General features: G+C 33.1%; 2 protein-coding genes across 2 annotated transcripts; both read left to right on the top strand.

The window, feature by feature from the left end:
* Window positions 1-6,913: 6,913 nt before the first annotated feature.
* Window positions 6,914-9,395, top strand: LOC129249065 (KAT8 regulatory NSL complex subunit 2-like). The gene is made up of 5 exons (XM_054888688.1): window positions 6,914-7,542; window positions 7,607-7,799; window positions 7,952-8,115; window positions 8,177-8,580; window positions 9,182-9,395. Exons 1-5 carry the CDS (start codon window positions 7,050-7,052, stop codon window positions 9,356-9,358), a joined length of 1,431 nt encoding a protein of 476 aa, XP_054744663.1. The 5' UTR covers window positions 6,914-7,049; the 3' UTR covers window positions 9,359-9,395.
* A 1,256-nt stretch (window positions 9,396-10,651) lies between these two features.
* Window positions 10,652-12,290, top strand: LOC129247340 (MTRF1L release factor glutamine methyltransferase). The gene is made up of 3 exons (XM_054886447.1): window positions 10,652-11,016; window positions 11,082-11,602; window positions 11,666-12,290. The coding sequence occupies exons 1-3, from the start codon at window positions 10,753-10,755 to the stop codon at window positions 11,922-11,924; spliced, it is 1,044 nt and encodes a 347-aa protein (XP_054742422.1). The 5' UTR covers window positions 10,652-10,752; the 3' UTR covers window positions 11,925-12,290.
* Window positions 12,291-19,667: the final 7,377 nt, after the last annotated feature.

Here is a 19,667-nt window from a genome sequence, read left to right as displayed (position 1 = left end):
ATGTTGAAGCATGGCCAGGGTATCCATACGTTGCCCGACGTTTTGGATTGTCGTAATGGACCCACTTTTCATCGCCAGTCACAATTCGATGCAAAAAACCCTTTCTTTTGTGCCGTTGAAGCAGTTGTTCGCATGCCATAAAACGGCGTTCAACGTCTCTTGGCTTCAATTCATACGGCACCCAATGGCCTACCTTTCGGATCATTCCCATGGCTTTTAAACGTTTGGAAATGGTTGATTGATCAACTCCCAAAGTTTTTGCAACCTCTTCTTGCGTTTGAGCCGGATCTTGATCGAGCAATTCCTCCAATTCGGTATCCATGAACTTTGGCGGCGCACCCTCGCGTTCTTCGTCTTCCAAGCCAAAATCACCACTTTTAAAGCGTGCAAACCACTTCTGGCACGTTCGCTCAGCTAGAGCATGCTCACCATAAACTTCCACCAAGATACGATGACTTTCGGCTGCTTTTTTCTTCATATTAAAATAATGAAGAAGAATTCCCCGCAAAAACACATTATTTGGCACGAAATTCGACATTTTCAAGTGTGGTAAAAATATTGTTGTTTACGCTTCAAATAAAAAACTTATACTGACGTTTGTGCCTTACGACAGTAGCTCTCCAATGAATGTTTGGAAATGTGGATCGATGGAATAATAATCAAGTTACGCCATCTGTTGTAAAACCGCACGAACTTATTCATAGTCCTATTACAAAATTTATTATATTTTTAAATTTCTTTTATAAATTTCTTTTTAGCGCAGAGTGGTATTTATCTTGAAGATTGTTTTTTTTTTTGTTTTATACGACAACCGTTATTATTATTTTTTCTCCAAAATTTTTTTATATAATTAAATTTTATTATTTTTCATATTAACTTTTTAAATTTATTTTTAGCGCAGAGTGGTATTTATCTTGAAGATTGATTTTTTTTTATTTTTTTTTATACAACAACAACCGTTATTAATATTTTTTCCCAAAATTTTTTCATATACAATTTATTATTTTTTTAAATTCATTTTTAGCGCAGAGTGGTATTTACCTTGAAGATTGTTTTTTGTAACAACAACCGTTATTATTATTTTTTCTCCAAAACTTTTTCATACAAAATTAATTATTTTTTAATATTAATAAATTTTAATAAATATTATTTTAAATTTATTTTTAGCGCAGAGTGGTATTTATCTTGAAGATTGATTTTTTTTTAATTTTTTTTTATATAACAACAACCGTTATTATTATTTTTTCTTCAATGTTTTTTCATATAAAATTTATTATTTTTTAATATTAATTTTTTAAATTTATTTTTAGCGCAGAGTGGTATTTATCTTGAAGATTGATTTTTTTTTATTTTTTTTTATACAACAACAACCGTTATTAATATTTTTTCTTCAAAACTTGTTCATTTAAAATTTGTTATTTTTTTTTAATTTATTTTTTAAATTTATTTTTACCGCAGAGTGCTGTTTATCTTGAAGATTGTTTTTTGTTTTATATGACAACAACCGTTATTACTATTTTTTCTCCAAAACTTTTTCATATAAAATTTATTGTTTTTTAATATTAATTTTTTAAATTTATTTTTAGCGCAGAGTGGTATTTATCTTGAAGATTGTTTTTTTTTTTTGTTTTTTTTTATAACAACAACCGTTAAAATTTTTTTTCTTCAAAATTTTTTCATATAAAATTTATTGTTTTTTAATATTAATTTTTAAATTTATTTTTAGCGCAGAGTGGTATTTTGAAGATTGTTTTTAACAGTTAATTTAATTTTAACCAATATTGTGTATAACAACAACGGTTATTTTTTTCAAATTTTTGGCAAAATATAAAAAGCATGAAATTAAACAGAAATTCCGAAAAAGAAATGTATGAAAAAAATTATTATTTATATTTGAAGGTAGTAAAATAAATGTATGTATAGCTGTTTTTTTATTTTAAGCGTTCATATAATAGCATTGTTGTTTCGAATTGATTGAAGAGTGATTGTGAAAGTGAAGGTGTAGATTAGTGTAGTGTCTAGAAAATTAGAAGGAAACTAAAAATAAAATTTGAAGTGAAAATGTATTAAAAATATATATATTGAATTAAATTAAGTTAAAAATGTAATAATGTAAAAATTACTAAAATATTAAGTGGTGAAAAAAGCAGAAAAAGGCAGAGAATTCAACAAAGAGAAAGAGAGATATTCAACAAAGCAGAATTGGGAGATTGAAACTGTAGTCGCAGTGATAGGAATTCTGAATATAAATACATGTATGCATACATGCATACCTGCGTTTAAGAGCAATTGACCATTAAGGGCAAATGACTTTGCACCGTTGCATTTGCAAATGTACATTTAACTGTTGTGTTGCCATAGAAATTTGCAAATGCCGCTTTGCGAGTTTACTTGCACTTAGCTGTAAACTGTCCCTTAATATAATATATGTATGTATGCCATGAACGTTCAATTTAAATAAAAATGCTTTGGCTTTATAACATTTTAAGGCTTATAAAAATTTATGTAGTAAATGTAAAAAAGCACTTGACGTGTAAATATAATTTAAATAGGTCATAGAAGAATAAAAACACTAAATAAAATATGTGGGAGAGTCATAAAAACATTACAGCGATGAAATTGCATAATTTTCTTTTATTGTAATAGTTTAAAAGAGTTAAGGAAATTTGAAAGTAGTCACGCCAATGGCGGCAGAAACTGTTAGCGCACGAACAAAATATAAAATTGTATTCATAAGTGCATACACACATACATATATAGTATATCAAATAAATACATGCATACATGCACACATATATCAACAGCAAAAGTCTAAGTCTGAGCGTTGAAATACTAGAACGTAAGTTAAGTATAAAATAGAGTATTTAAGCTACCACGATGTGCGTGCAGATGTTCATATGTGGGTATATATGATGTAGTTAAACAAAAAATAAAATTAAAAAAATAAAATAAATAAAAATTAAGTAATAAATAATTATTAAATAATTAAGTAATTTATAAGTAAAAATATGAAGTAAGATATAAAAGATGAAATATAAAATAGAAATTAAATGAGTTATAAGCAGACTATGTAATGTAAGTTAATTAGAAATACTATAATAAATAATTAAAATTAAAAAATGTATTCAATAGTCCAGTTTAAGTGCAATAATGCTTTAGTATTTAGTAATTAAAATATAATTTATAGTGCATAAGTATATAAATACATAAAATAAATAAATTTAGTATTATAAGTAAGTATGTTAAAGCAGCCATTTTAAGATGTAAGCTCATGTATAAAAAAAATATAGCACAAAAAATATAATAAAAATTTGTAACATTTAAAGCCATTTTATCGTAAATAATAAATATATTCACATAGAGATCATATTAGAAGCGTTGTAAAGTATCGATAAAATAGAACACAAAAGAAAATATATAAATAAAGAATCATAACATTGTAAGGCATTGGTGTAGATATCTATTTCACTCGAACTTCTTGCTGAGTTAAAATAATTAAATATTAGTTTAAAGTAGAGACAAAATTGTATGCATCTTCTGCTTAAGTTCAAAGCATTTGTTTGCACTAAAACATTTTTTTAACCTTAATTTCGTTTCACAAAAACAATATTTACGCGTCTCATACTATGTATTATGTATTTGATCACTTTATTCCTTTATGAAATATAAGATCTCTGATTATTGGTTGATTCATATTGAAAATTACAACCCTGCATTTTTTTGATTACCGCTGTTGTGCAGCATTTGTTAATTTCTCCGTTGGTTGAATATTTTCTATTAGATCAATTATAAAATTTTTTTTTTATTATAAAATCGCCTAAGGCTATGAATTGATCAGATCAGCAAATTTTGGCAATTGCCTTGCTTTCATTAAAAACATCTGTTTGCACTAAAAAACCATTTTTTTAACCTTAATTCTCACAAATTTTCGCAAAGAAAAATTGTATGCGTCTCTTACTATTGATTCATATTGAAAATTAGACCCCTACAGTTATTTTGTTTAGCACTGTCGTACACCATTTATTACTTTATCCGCCTGCTGAAATTTTTTTATTAGATCGAATAAAGACCTCCTGACAATTAAAAATATGTTTTTTTTCTAATTTAAAAATCCGCTAATACTACGAAATTGATGGACTAATCAAATTTTGACAATCGCCTTGCCTTGATTGCCTCTGTACACGAGGAGAATTTGAAGATTTTGCATAAGCCGTCTTCGATTCCTCATGCTTTAGTGAGTGGCGAATTGATGAAGCAACTGATATAAACTGGTATAAATAAACATACTTTGGCAGCACTGGTAAAGAGTGTTAGTAATACTGCCTTCAGACGCGCCTAATCGAGTTGCTTGCATTTCTTTTTGTTTTTTAAGCCACAGTCTGCAGAGAAGAACGAAAACACCAAACTCGTTGCCCGAGCTCGGTGCCTCTTTCCCTTCCCCGTTCACCTCTCTACCAAAAGTTACGAGCTGTCACAACAAAAGTTGCAGTATCTGAACACAGTCTAATGAGGCTTGCCTAATATCAGAAAAAGGAGTTGACAGCATTGAATTTAGTGAGTTATACCAGTTTTATGAAGTATCCACAAGTGGCGATTCTCGCTTGATAACTTAACTTGCCAATCTTTGTTCAGGCGGCTGTAATCTGCATTTCTGGTAAACTTTTTAGTTGGTAATTTTCTGGTCAATTTGAGTAATATCGAAAAATGTGCTTCAAAATTTTCGTGCATCACCTTGCAAATACTCGGCCGCATACGATTCATAAAATTAGTCAAGTATTGCGATTTTTAGAGCTATACAAAAGCCATGAAGTTCTACGGAATATGCAAAATTCGAGGGAATGATTTAAAAATTAATGCCCATGAATCAATTTCTTCTGCTGACATGGGAATGTCTATGGTTGATGTGAGGAAGAAAATATCTTCGAGAATTTTAATTTCTTTTCCAGATGACGGCATATTGAAAATAAAATCGGCTATCAAATTGCGTGCAGCGAACATCACAGCTGAATGATTTTGACAAGCAGTAGGTGTGATCAACGTAATAGTAATATTTTGAACATGTCATCATCATTAATTCCTTTTGTCCCGAATAGAACATAGGGTCTCCCCTATAACCGAGGCGTAAATTTTTCCATCACTTTGACTTTTTTGGCATTTATATGACTTTTTTTTTAATATGATTTTTGTCTATATGCCCATATGTCTAAAATCGACACCGGTACCATAAAACCACTCATACATATATTTTATTTTAATTTTCTTAACCAGATCGATATACATATGTACATATAACCATGAACGATTTCTTTCCAAAACTGATGCTCCATAACCTTTTATATGCATATATTTTTCTGAACTCCATCTATATACCTACCTACATATGAAAAAGTAATCTTATTTCCGAAAACGATTATATAGTCTCTACAATATATGGCATATTGTCCACACTTTTTATAACCCTTAATTAAAATTTAGATTTGTAATAACTTGAAAAACTCATGTTAAGTATTATTATAATTATAGTTTATGATAACGAATGATAAAGTGTAATAAAATGTGTTAAGCTAGATTTTTGAAGGTGAAATATAAGAGAAGGAAATAAATAAAAAATACAAATAAATATTAAATGAACTTGTTTTTATTCTTTTTAATATTCAAAGCAAGCTTTCCAATAAAATTTGTTATCTAAAATTTAGTTGAGAAGTTTTTCGAAGCGCCGCATAAACTGCATTATTACCTAAAGCAATTCTCTCTAGTTCGGTTGCCGTAGCCGAATGGGTTGATGCGTGACTACTCGTTTCCACGATCGTTACCGAAGTTACCCGGATTTATATCCGGTCAAGGATTGTCAATCTAGCAGCATTCCCCGTATGTTTATGGTGCTACAACAACAACAACTACAACATGCGTGACCACTATTCAGCAGTGCGCATGTTTGAAACACCAAATGATAGAAAAAGCGCGATTTTTTATTTGAAATTTTCACTTTTTATGAAAATATTACTTTATCGCGATTTTTTAGCCCAATTTTCACTATTTTTGAAAATAATGTTTTATCGATTCAGCGCGCGTTTTTTTAATACAATTTTTATCTTTTTTTGAAAATATTATTTTATCGCAATTTTTTAGCACAAATTTTCACTATTTTTTTAAATAATGATTTATCGAAGGCTAAAGGTTAATTTAACTCTTTTAAAAACTACAAAAGTTCTATCCAACCTCATTGTTGTTTGACTGGGGTTTTTCGGTTTCATTTAATTCTTTTCTCACTATCGATCCGTTGACAGTTCGTCCCGCACTTTTTTTTTTTTTTTTGCACGGTATTACAAACGTTTAGAAGAATATTTGTATTAATAAAATTTTAATAAAATTCGTAGTATTATGGAATAAAAATAGCTTTACATCAAATCTTGAATTAATAAAGAGTGTTAATGAGAGAATATTGTTACTTCCCTGTGGTTGTATGTAAGTAAAATAAGCCTCTGTAATAGCGCATTTTTTCAAGCCTATGCAAAAATTAAGCATTTTTAAGGTTAAATATTGCTATTAATTCTTAATGGTAACTTATCAAAAGTACTATAAATCAAAAAGTTGATATAGTGACTACATTTGTGTGTTATAATTTTAAATTCGATCCACGCACTTAGACATTACAAGCAAATTTATCGTGATAACAATGAAAAGCCAACCCAATTTTTTCTAGACTTATCGGCCTTACCGAATTGTGTCGTCTATTTGTTTCATGCAATAACGAAAGATCGGTTAAAAGATTACAACAGAAAGTTACTTAATTTGCAATTGCTGCGTGAGCACAGAGTGTAAGCTCATGTACATTAAACAATTATCGAAAACGATACATCCCGTAAAACTAATCGATTTTTCTCAAAACAATGGAGCTTTTGGCATTCCTAATTTAAGTTTCGTGGTACAACATAGTTTGTGTAAACAATATTCGAAACACTTTTTATGAAAAAACGCAGTGTAACATAAGCTTATAAGTGGTCAACTAAAGATAACAGGGCAATAGAATAGATTTCCCAATTGATGGTATGGCTACCAACTGCTCCCATTTGCGACAACGCCAGTTTCTGCGGTATGGCGGTAGCTTGCAGGAGCTACGTGAACAGCTACATCAGGAAATTGAAAACAAGGCAAAGTGTTGTTCTAATCCAACTCATGCTTGCTCACTACCGCGTGTAGACGACAGCGAGTATTGTATGCGTCACATTTTACGTGATCCGCGTGGACATTTCCGCCAATGCAGCTATATCTATAGAAATGGACGAAAATGCCAGAATGCGTTACAGAAGCATGACCTTAAAAAAGATCCAGCCTTGACGACTCTTTGCTTTGAACACAATCGTCAAGCGCAGCTACAAAAAACACATACTTCTGTGGGCAAGTTAAAGCGCACAGATACAAATGAAGCATTGTTGAATAGTTTGGCACATCACATTAAAGTGGAAGGTACTCGTAGGGAGGAAGATGCTAGTGAACAGGAAGAGGAAATTGACGTAGTGTCACCGCATATAACGCCCTTTGGTAATTCAAAACGGAATATTATTTTGACATTGAATTTAATTAAATTATTGGGTTATACTTGCAGTCGCTCACGAACAGATAAATAGCCTGGAATCAATAGTATCCACGATACACAAGAGACGACGCATTTTGGATTACGCTTCAGACAGCTCAAGCGGCAATGATAGTCTACCCAACATTAACAACACGCTACGTGGTTATGAATTCCAAGAATCTGACGATGACAGCATAGATTCACAGGGTGAAGATGCACTCAAGTAAGTATTTATTAGAAAAAGTTAAAAGTGAATCAAAATTTTTATTTTTCGGTTTCTGAAGTTATATACGTACATATATAACATCTCAAAAATATCAATAAGTCGGGAAAAAAAGACTACCAACTTCATTTTATTTGGTCTATATTTTACAGACACGCTGGCATTTACACGCGTGAAGAGGCAATACGTATCTCGGAAGCAAAACTTACAAAATTACAGGGTCTATATATTGACCAAATAAATCACTTGCATCATATACTCAAAGAACGTCGTCGACGTTATTTAATCGCCTTACGCAAGGAACGTGAAATGCTTTGTAAGATATGGCTTGTGTTTACAATGTAACTTATCTAAAAAAAATTCCAAAATTTCCATAGGTAGTATCCACGATCAGCTAAAGGACTCGCCGAAGGAACGTGTGCTATACAAACAGCTGAAGGCACTAAATACTTATCATCGTCGATATGGCGTTGAAGCAGTACTCTATAAGAAATTTAAAGAAAAACGATCTCGCTCATCCGATGGCTATGGACACAAAGCTACAAATTTTAACAAATGTGCCTTCACTGAAGGTGGTGTAAAGTGTGGTGAACGAGCAATGCCTTGTTGCAAATTTTGCCGCAAACATATTTTGGATGATAAAAAGCAAATACTTTTCCGTGCCTGTGAAGTGGAGAAAAGCGGCGTTGTATGTCAGGAACCAGTGCCGTGCATCTTTGAAGATTCCGCAAAGTGTGTCTTGCATTCGACCATACCGACGCGACATCAATATATTCAGAAGGTATGTGAGCAATAAGACTTAAAATTTACTATTGCTATTGTAACTACTTTTGATTTACTTACTCGCATATAAGAGCTCCTTTTTTGAAAATGTTTTAAAGATTTGATTAGCAATCACACGTTCAAAATGTATTTACAGTTTCATTGTTGTAGCTTCAAATATTTGCTAAAAAAGAACTGGTTTGATTTGTTAGTTAAAAATAATACCGGTATTGTGTTTCTTATTTTGTGTGTCTTTTTTGTTTTCATTATGCAGTATTTGTCGTTTACTTCAAAAAATTCTGATTTCGTACAATTGCCAATGCAGATATGCGTTCTTCTCCATCTTACAGGGTTACTCAACTGCTTATACAACATAATGCAGAGGGGGTAATTTAAGACTGTGAACTTGTAAAAGCAAAGTCTTGCTTCATAATATCCTGCAAAATAGTCTTGATTACTTCATTACGGCATTATATTTGATATGTAAAAATCTAGCAAAATTTATGTAGCAAATACAAATAAAATTCTACTTCACTTTAATAGAATCCCGTTGCTAATAAATTTAGCGTAGCCTTATACGTAAATGAACTAATTTTTGTGTTCAACCTTTTTCATTACAGAAATACGAATCGGAAACTGAAGAGGATGATGATGTGAAGCAGGTGTGTTGTGATGACAAAACACCAGTGGTAGAGATTGCAAAATCTGAGAGTGAACCTACTGCATCGCCGGGTAGGAATATCACAATCTCGCATGATAGTGACGGCACTGCTGCAGCATCAAAAACGCGTAAATAGATTACTACGCGTAAGGATACATTACTACAAAAAACAACAGTGCATTCGCATGGAGATCTATTTTAAAAGCCATTGCCCGTTAGTTCTTAGTAATATTACGTACTAGATTTTAATATACTTTATTGAATTTATTTCTTTTAGCTCAACTAAATGTGAAAGTAATGAAGAGTTGTTTGTTTTTATGTAACTTTCTAATATTTCAATAAATAGTTGACCCGATTTTAAATACTTGTATAATATTTACGGCGGCCGCCCTGGCCGAATGGGTTGGTGCGTGACTACTATTCGGAATTCAGAGAGAGAACGTCGGTTCGAATCTCGGTAAAGGATCAAAAATTAAGAAAACGTTTTTTTCTAATAGCGGTCGCCTCTCGGCAGGTAATGCAAACCTCTGAGTGTATTTCTGCCATGAAAAAAGCAATTCATAAAAAAATATCTGCCGTTCAGAGACGGCTTGAAACTCTAGGTCCCTCCATTTGTGGAACAACATCAAGACGCACACCAGAAATAGGAGGAGGAGATCGGCCAAACACCTAACAGAAGTGTACGCGCCAATTATTTATTTTATTTTATAATATTCATTTTAAGTTTGTATAAATTTCTTATTTTCAAAGTGTTTGGAAAAGTTGATACTAATTCTGAAGATATTTTGATTTCCTAAACGGTGAAACACGAAGAAATGAAAAACTGCAGATTTTTACTTTTAAAAAGTTTCATGATTTAATTATTGAATAATGAAAAAAAAATGTGTTTCTTTGATATGCTCGTTTTTTCCTTTTAATTTTCTTAAGCAAGTCGCGAAGCTACAGTCGGATATGGCGTACCCAGCTTTTTAAAGATTCATAAGTAGAGATCGGATTTTTATGCAAATTGAATATTTTATTATGATGAGTTTCTACCTAGATGCGAACTTCATGTGATGTTAAACAAAATATGCACTTGTATAAGAATCCGATCTCTATTCATAAGTTTAAGAAGAAGCTGTCGTAATATCGGAAAAGCGAGTACAGTTAGTACAAGCTGCGATAATAACGACACTCAAGTACAGTTTGATGTTGAAATAAAACAAAAATAGAAAGAAATACCCAATATGTAGATTTTTATAACGCCATTTAAATAATAATACACAAAATAATAATTTTCTAGGTTTTTTAATGATAGGGACTATTTGCTATTTAATTTCTAACAATTCTAACGTTAGTGCATAAAATTGTGAGACATATAAAATTCAAAGTCATAGAAGCGACACTGCGCGCCGCCATATTGGTTAAGTACCGAATATCGAATACTTTTACAGCTGATTTCCGTCATAATTCGTTTACCGCAGCAAAAAGCGGGGTTGAAATTTTAATTGGCTTTTCATAACAGAAAGTAGAAGTGACAACTTTTCCACTATGTTAAAGCTGGTAGCACAACAACTACAACAGCAAGTGCGCCAGGTGTCCCGTGCTAGCGCAGTCAATTACACCAAGGCCACAGCTAGTTCCGCCAGCGGTTCCACGCCATCGAGAGAACAACAACAACAACGTAAGCAACTGTCATCGATTGAGGTAACCAAAGCGCTTGAAGGTTGGCCTGAAAAACTACGAAAGGCTGGTGTTGGCGATATTGATTTTAATTTAAAATGTTTGGTAGCGCATGTTTTGGGCCAAAAATTCGTAAGTTTTAATTAACATATTGAATTTTTTTTTTTTTTTTAATTCTATTGATATTTTCATTGTAGAATACGGTGAAAGGATATAACGATTTAGTTTTCAACGATGGCCAACTGCAAGAGTTTCAGCGGCTATGTGAGGCACGTTGTGCTCGTATGCCACTTCAGTATATCCTCGGCGAATGGGACTTCATGGATTTGACCCTGAAGACTGCGCCTTCCGTATTCATTCCACGTCCTGAAACAGAGGAATTCGTTTCCAAAGTCATAGAAGCGTATCGCGATGTAAAGGAGCCGATTAATATGTTTGAAGTTGGTTGTGGCTCAGGAGCTATGTCACTGGCTATTTTACATGCTTTACCCAATGTGCGAAGCACAGCCATTGAACGGGGTAAAATAGCCACGAATTTAGCTAGGGAAAATGCCAAGATACTGGGCTTAGATAATCGGTTCACAGTGTATCACCACACAATGGAAGTGGACAAGTATGTGCCGCCAGAGTTGGCCAACCAAACATACGATTTGATAATTGGCAATCCGCCCTATGTAAAGTCTGAAGAGTTCCCTCTCTTGCAACCAGAAGTAGTAGCGTGAGTTCGACTAAAATATTTAATTTATCTAAATTTGAAAGCCCTTTAATTTTTCCCGACCAGCTACGAGAACTTGAATGCATTGGATGGTGGTCAAGATGGTCTACGTGTAGCTCGTCTGGTTTTCAATTTAGCATGCGAGCACTTGCGGCCTGGTGGCAAAATGTGGCTGGAATTAGGAGAGGACCATCCACCGCTGGTACAAACTATTATGGATACACAATATGAAGGTCGCTTGCGTTTCATTGCTGGTTACAAAGATCAGTATAAGCGCAATCGCTTTGTAGAAATTGAGAAGGTCAAACCTGAAGTTGATAAATAGGTGATAAATGGGCACTTGTTGACCAATACAAAAGCATTGGAAGCTAATTTTCTCGACTTCGAAATATTAAATATTTCTGCAAATTAGCCCTAGTGATAAAAAATTAGCAAGTATTTTGCTGTATGCATTTAAAATGCACCGCATATATAAATAGAAAATAATTTAATTTATTCAAAGAAAGTTGTTTGATGAAACCTGTATCTGAAGCCTTACTTAGTGAGGAATGTAGCACTTTAAGCATTACCGCTTCATAAAAGAGTAGTTCTTTCAATATTTATTATTCGAAAACAAGCAAAATATGCCGATATCAATGATTGAATTTAAATTAAAATAAACAAAACTAAGCTTCAGTGCTTGCAAAACGTTTATGTGTGGAATGTAATTTCGTGAAAGTTGCCGCCGTGGATCTAAGTAAATAAATATATTCGTGTGTGTTTACGTGGACTCCCTGCCTCCCTAACCACGTTTTTCTTTCCAAAAGTTGTTAATAAAAACATTGACTTTTGTACAATATGCATCTGATATAACACCCTTTTATTGGGTGTTTAGCCGAGCTGATCCTTCTATTTGTAGTGTGCCGCCTTTACGCTGATCGCTATTAAGTTGTAATAAATCGCTCGAGACAAATTTTAGCACACCTGGTCAAGGGCGTACTCGGCATATCACGTATGACAGACCCATCAACGCTGACAGCTTTTTTCAAATAACTATAAATTCCTTACAAAACATGCAGTAGGCGAACACTACACGCGAAGCTTGGATTAACGAAAAAGTTCCATATTGATGGATTACTTCCCGTTCATAATGTGGCCACACGTTCAATATTAATCGCGTCAGTACAATACGTTAGACAGGGGGCAGTATTAACGTCATCTATGGTATTAACAGCCTCGAGCATTATCGCATTAACTCTTCTGTAATTGTGCGTGCATGTAAACTGAATTAGGAATTCCAGCTTGGCAGCACCGTTCATAAATTAAATTTTCATAATTTCAACAGATTTATTTTTAATTTTGCGCCTAATTGTATGCAACATGTCTGCAGAGAATATTCATGAAATAAGAAGGCGCAAATGTTATGGTGCTCACAGTCACCCACGTAAACGCAGGCCCATGTAAACTGATACGATAAAACTAACGAGAGCCCCATGTAAATGAAAAATCAACACCCTTCCGTTCCGTAGTATCGTAGGATTTTGTAGTTCCGTATAATGTTGTTGTTGTTGTTTTAACAGCATAGGTATCCGTGTCAGTATAATCGTGTCAGCTGATTGCTTTCTCACCACACAGAGCTGCCAAACAGTACATTTCGAAATTATTGACAAAATAAAATTTTAATTTTTACCAAAATAACTTAAAAACAATGTTGAATAATGTTAATTATTTTATTTTTTTTTACCTTGGAATATTATACAATGAAAAATTGTAACTGATAACGCGGATGTTTGTAAAAGTGTGTATGCAAAAATATCAGTGGGAACATTGTGTCGATACAACCAAACACAAGCACACACAAATCGATGTATTATGTAAATATGTAACTAAAAGCACGCAGTTGATTTCTTCGGGATACGTTTTGCTCAATTTTGTGTATCCTACGGGCTACGGGAAGGGACTACGATACGTTAGTGAGTGTGAGCACCATTACTGTGAAGTATTTTTAGTACAATTGAGTTTTGAAAGGTTTGCTAGTAAAGGATTTTAGAACATCGACGATAGAGCCACCACACTGTGTTTTGTACCACTCTAAAATTCAAAACACTACACATCTCTCACCTTGACATTTCACCAATTAAAAATTTTTACTATTTTCTTTTTATGAAATGATAAGCAAATACATAAAATTTATTATACAACATTTTTTGGAGCACATTAAGACATTAAGACAAAAAAAAGTATAATTTGAAAAAAGTTAAAAAAACCAAAGTAAAAAAAAAAATTTGGTGCCGTGAATTTATGTTGAGTCATTCAGGTAGCGTGTAAAAAGACGCCGTGCTTGGCAATTGATGGCGTTTTTTCCTTACATACATACATATGTATGTAAATGAATGTGTAATTATTGACTCATGTATTTGCACATGTCACAGCACATCAAACTCCCACAAGAAATCAAATATATGTACATACATGCATCCATACGCACTAGTGAACGAATTCATTCCTAACAATTCTGCTCTGAAGCCTCACATATGTATGTAGGTGTATATGTTAACATGTGTATGTACATACATACACATATAACTATGTACTTCCCATATTGAAAAGAACAATCTATCATTCCATCATTCTTGCCTGCTTCCTACAAAATAATTGTATTAATATGTAACTACATACACACCCTGCAAACCAACGTTCACCAGTTTTTCCAATTTTACCACCACATTCACTCCATTTTTTTCCAAAAATACCCACACAATCACATTTAATTCTGTTGTCATTTTTTATGGGTTATACATATATTTATCTCATAATTTTCGTGAATACTTATTAAACTTAACTATAGTGAGTGCGAAAGTGACAGCAAAAAACAAGTTGCAAATGTCAAATACAAAAAAGAATCGCGTTTAATTCGATGAAAATCTGCAAGCGAAAAGGTAAGTTGAACAATTTTTATTATTAAATTGTCCAATTATATATATGTATATTTAAACTAATAAAATGTATTTTTATTTTCAGAAAAACGTATTCACAACGTCAAGAGGTAAATCAAAAGCAAGAATAGCAATTTATTCAATTTCAATTAAAAGAAGAAAACAAAGCGGGCATCTTTCTTTTGGTAAGTTTGCTCAACGTAAACAAATTCTTTTTCGCTTATAAAATGTGCAAAAGCATGGCCAGTGCCGGTGGTCATAGCTTTTGCATCCATCCATACATACACTGCGCAGTGTGTTTTGTGAGAAATAAGGGTTGAAAAGCAATTTGTTGCCCATACAGGATCAGTGCGGGGATCCTAACCTCAAATATTTACATATGTGTTCTCATAGCTATGGGCAACAAATCTTTTCAATATGTCTAAAGAAAATTATTTAACTCCCTATTTTAATATTCCCTTAGTCCGCTGCGTAGTGTATATGAATTAAATATGCAATATATGTACGTACATATATACTGCGAAGTAAAATTCTTATGCATGCACATACATACTTTGCTTATTCTTGTCCCCATTCTACATAATTTATTTCGTTCTTTTTTTTAAGTACCATGGAGGACATTTTTTTCGGAAAGCGAAATGATCTCTCCACCACGGTCGGGCCCCCCTATTTTTACAGGTATAAATATAAAAATATATTAACAGAATTGTAAATACTTATATTCATACTTAAAACTAATTCCATTTTAGGGTCTGCCGTGCAGCGTAAGCGGTTTGCTGTATCGCAGCCCTACGAAAGGCGTACAGCAGCCCCATATTCCACCAGCGCAACGATATAGAACCATGCTACTGCGGTTCCAAGTAAATTTTTTTATATTTTAATAAATTTTAATTCTTACCATTATTTTTTTGCGTGGTTGTTAAAAAAACACTTATTTCAGGTGAACCAGTTTCTCTGGCTTCGTTACAAAAGGAGTTGAGAGAAATGCGGAGCGATATCCGTGAATCATTGGGGGAAATAAAGACCACCTTAAGGGACCTAGAAAGTAAGGTGGAAAAATTAACTAAATAAATATTAAAATAATTTATTAAATAAATAATATGCAATAAATAACCATTTGTATTAATAATTTTGAAGGATTATTGTATATAGGATCCGTAAGTACAACCTACAAAATTACCCAGTTGAAGAGATTCTGTTAACTACATGTTAACAACGAAATTCACTAGTTCATGAAATTCTGTTCACTACATGTTACCTACATCATTCACAACTGGAATGTCAATTAGAGCAGCACAGCAGTATATGAGAAATTTCTGTTAGTGCGAGCGAATAAAAGCATCACACGTATAGACTGGAAGTAGGCAGCAAGTGCACGGCGTAGAACCTAAATTACTATAAAGCTCACAACTTCACAAGTGAACGATACCAACAATTTAGCAGTGTTAATAGCAGATACATAGTTGGTTTGCAGGGATCATTCCATCATTCTTGCCTACTTCCTAAAAAAATCTTGAATTAATATGTATCTACATACACACATGCTTGTTTATACATTCATACATGCATACGTGCGTGAGTACAGCACTCCCTTCTTACTGACGCGTTTGTCGTACACCGGTCCAATAATCGAAATATTGTGCTTACAAAAACAAAGTACCCACATAGGCGCAAAAGCAATGCGATGGCCGCTATGCCGCCAAGCATTCTAAAATGTTCTTGAACACAACAAAAACTATTTCGCAGGCACAGGACACTGCAGGGCATTCACTTCATGCCTCTACATGCGTAAGTCGTTCAAAACTAAAATTCTAATCCTAGTGACTACAAAAACAAAATACATTCGTAGTCGCGACGGTCTAAAATATTGTATAGCTCAACAAAAACAAATTCATACATAAGTTCGAGCTGATATTTCTAGGAGGAAAGACGACGAACATGCTCGCGCTCCGCTCCATGCTCGCCGTTTGTGGGCATATTGGCGAACATGTTTGCCAAGAATAAAAAAATTTCGATTTTCAGCGAACGACTCGCGCGCATATTCGTCGTTTCTGGTACAGTTACATTGAAAACAAAAACAACTATCTCATTTTATGTTGCTGCTTGAAGTGTGCATATTGGCGTAATTAATTGAGTGCCTAAAAAACGAGCTAGCATTACGGCAAATAAAATATAAAAAATAAAAAAAAAATCGAAAAAAAAAACCAAAGCATGGATAGGATTAAATGGTTTTAGTGCATAATTGATTGATGAACATGTTTGTACTACTATTAGTCCGAGAAGCTGGGGTGAAATATTTATCAAGAATTTCAAGTTCTCCTAGCTGACGCAAGGAATCTTGATGTAGCGGATAACCTCTCGTTTGGCGTTAACGCGTCTCGCGTTAATGTATGTTTTTTTAACAATTGAGACGTTGCCAATTCGAAAATGTAGTTATTAGTCTTCACGTCCTTAAGCGAAAAATGTGTATAATTTCTAGAATTCGAGACGATTTAATTCCTTTACAATGGTACCTTTCTTCGTCTTCTATTAGCCAATCATTTACCCATACTTTTTTGAGTTTTGATTTTTGTATTTGCTCTCTTTCCCTTTTTCTTTTTAAACAATTGCCATCGCATCATCTGAGTTTTTGCTATCCATCTTTACGTCATCAGCGCAAAATCACATATGTATGTATGTATGAGGCGCTCGCCGTCTGTGGCGAACGACAGCGAGCATGTTGACAAGCAGAATTATTCAGTATTCCGACCCAATATTATAGAATTTGGTATCCTCTGCAATTAGTCAGAAACCTACGCAACATATTAATTCTTTTCATAACATCTTTTTTTACTTCCATTACTAAAATGAAATGGATTACAAGTGAGAGAGTAAATTACGAGTGAGAGAGCGAATTACGAATGAATGTGCGAATTACGTGTCATGGAAATATAGCATTATAGTATACGCACATCGGCGAGTTATTGTATTTTGTGACTTATAAGTGACGCATGAACAAAAGACAAGAAATTTTTTTAACCAGATTCAAAGGTTGACATACATATGCGTAACATACAATAAAATATGTCCGAAATTATATGTCTAGAGAAATGAGTTATATATGACGTTCTCGAGAGGCACATATGACTCATGAACTTACTTCAAAACGCTCTCGAGAGTCACATATGACTCATGAACTTTTTTCAAAACGCTCTCGAGAGTCACATATGACTCATGAACTTATTTTAAAACGCTCTCGAGAGTCACATATGACTCATGAACTTATTTCAAAACGCTCTCGAGAGTCTCATATGACTCATGAACTTATTTCAAAACGCTCTCGAGAGCCACATATGACTCATTGGACAGGAAAGTTGTATTTTAACAACATTCTTATGAACACAAATATTTAGACGGCAGCACTACATTTTGGATTGGACAATTGTCCACACTGTCAAATTAAATCTATTTCTAATTAGGCCGGCAACAATTAGCAGATGTTATTCTGCCATTTAAAAATCAATCGTTTTTAAGTGCGCTTTTAAAAACCGATGACTTTAAACTAGTAAACTAATTAATTTAAATAATAAAGTTGAACAACGCATTGCATGTAGTGTGGAAACTTACATATATACTAAATAGAAATCCAACTCAACGCCCAACGAATTTTACATAAAGAACATTTATATATCGATTTTACGTAGCACTTTTACGTAGCTTTTTTCAGCTAAAATCAATACATGAATATAAGTAGCGTTTACTTGAAAAGCGACGCCCCATTTGCTAATTGGCATGACAAATCAGACAGTGTACTTACACCATCATATTCAATTTGAGTTCGGTAGTACCAAGTGTTTTAGTGTTGTAGCTCAACATTTTTCAACCTACGGAACTTCCAACTACCAAAATGAGGGAAGCGAAATAGTATTGGAAAAGGTTTTCGTAGTGCTCAAGCATCGTTAATTAATGAGAAATAGGGTAAGGTAAAATTTACATACATATAATTTATGCAGATTTCTGTATCAAAATATTTTAAAGTTATCAAAAACATTTTAAAAAAGAAAAAATATAATTGACTCATAAAAACAACTTTTATGTAAAAAGATTCATAGGCATATAAACTCGATATAAAAATTTGTGAAGGAAGAGGAAAGGACTCCCAATAATATTTTTTATGGTTTCAGAGGAAGTCCATATCGTTTAAGGATTATGAGCTAAAAGGCTAAGTTGACTTAGCCTCAAGAAAATCTACTTAATGTTTGCAATCGCAGTCAAGTAGATGAGTATAGTGCAAGAAGAAAAACATATCTGTAGTCTTACTGAAGTCACATAGTCAATAACGCAAAAATAAGTTCGACATTTCTCTCGCGCGATTGAAATGTCAATTCGTGACCCTTAACAAATCGTAATTTAAATATTTTAATTTCTATTTCACATTGGTGGTCTGCTAAAACATAAACATTTCGAAAATCAAATGTTAAGATAGCAAGTTACCCTCGTGAGAAAACAAGACAAAGTCAAAACAGAAATTTGACAGCACATTTAGCCCCTGGTGACAGTCCAGCATTGCTTGTCCAGCACTTTATATGTGTGCGTGTCGGGTGCTTGTCGTTTGCCCGGTGACGTTCAAAACAAAAAGCGATCAATCCACAGTTGTATTTAGAAGTAAATATGTCGTCATCGGATGATGAATTTTAATTACTTGCAACTATTGCAGTTTTGTTAAAAAAAAGAAGAAAAGAGATACAAAAAAAGTTTCTGTGTTATATTAAAAAATCGCAATAAGTCATGTTTTTAATTATAACTTATGTTTTTCGGGTTCATAACTTTATTATTATTAAATTACTTATGTATATCAGTTTTAAATAATTTCTTTTACATATAAATTTTTAAATTTTTTGCTTATCTATGTACATATTTCATACGGATTGTGCTTATTTTTAGTATATGTAGGTGTTTACGAGTAATATACTATTGGGCAACCGCACACTAACTACTAACCTCAATGCTAAATACAACACTGCTGTTTTGTCCATCAGACTCCGACACGATCAAAAAAGTAAGCGTCAAACGAAAATATCAAAAATTTTTGATTTTCATCAAGCATCGTACGTGTAGCCGACAACAAATACGTGTGTCACGACGCCACTCGACTGCACTAACACATACAAAGC

The sequence above is a fragment of the Anastrepha obliqua genome, chromosome 5, assembly GCF_027943255.1.
Source record: "Anastrepha obliqua isolate idAnaObli1 chromosome 5, idAnaObli1_1.0, whole genome shotgun sequence".
NCBI lineage: Eukaryota > Metazoa > Arthropoda > Insecta > Diptera > Tephritidae > Anastrepha > Anastrepha obliqua.
This window is presented reverse-complemented; position numbering and strand designations above follow the sequence as displayed.

Excerpts from the sequence above, each read along its gene's own strand:
- LOC129247340 (XM_054886447.1), top strand. The coding sequence starts at position 10,753 with ATGTTAAAGCTGGTAGCACAACAACTACAACAGCAAGTGCGCCAGGTG. Across the intron at positions 11,017-11,081 it reads ATGTTTTGGGCCAAAAATTC|AATACGGTGAAAGGATATAA; the intron begins GTAAGTTTTAAT and ends TTTTCATTGTAG. Across the intron at positions 11,603-11,665 it reads TTGCAACCAGAAGTAGTAGC|CTACGAGAACTTGAATGCAT; the intron begins GTGAGTTCGACT and ends TTTCCCGACCAG.
- LOC129249065 (XM_054888688.1), top strand. The coding sequence starts at position 7,050 with ATGGCTACCAACTGCTCCCATTTGCGACAACGCCAGTTTCTGCGGTAT. Across the intron at positions 7,800-7,951 it reads CAGGGTGAAGATGCACTCAA|ACACGCTGGCATTTACACGC; the intron begins GTAAGTATTTAT and ends TATATTTTACAG. Across the intron at positions 8,581-9,181 it reads GACATCAATATATTCAGAAG|AAATACGAATCGGAAACTGA; the intron begins GTATGTGAGCAA and ends TTTTCATTACAG.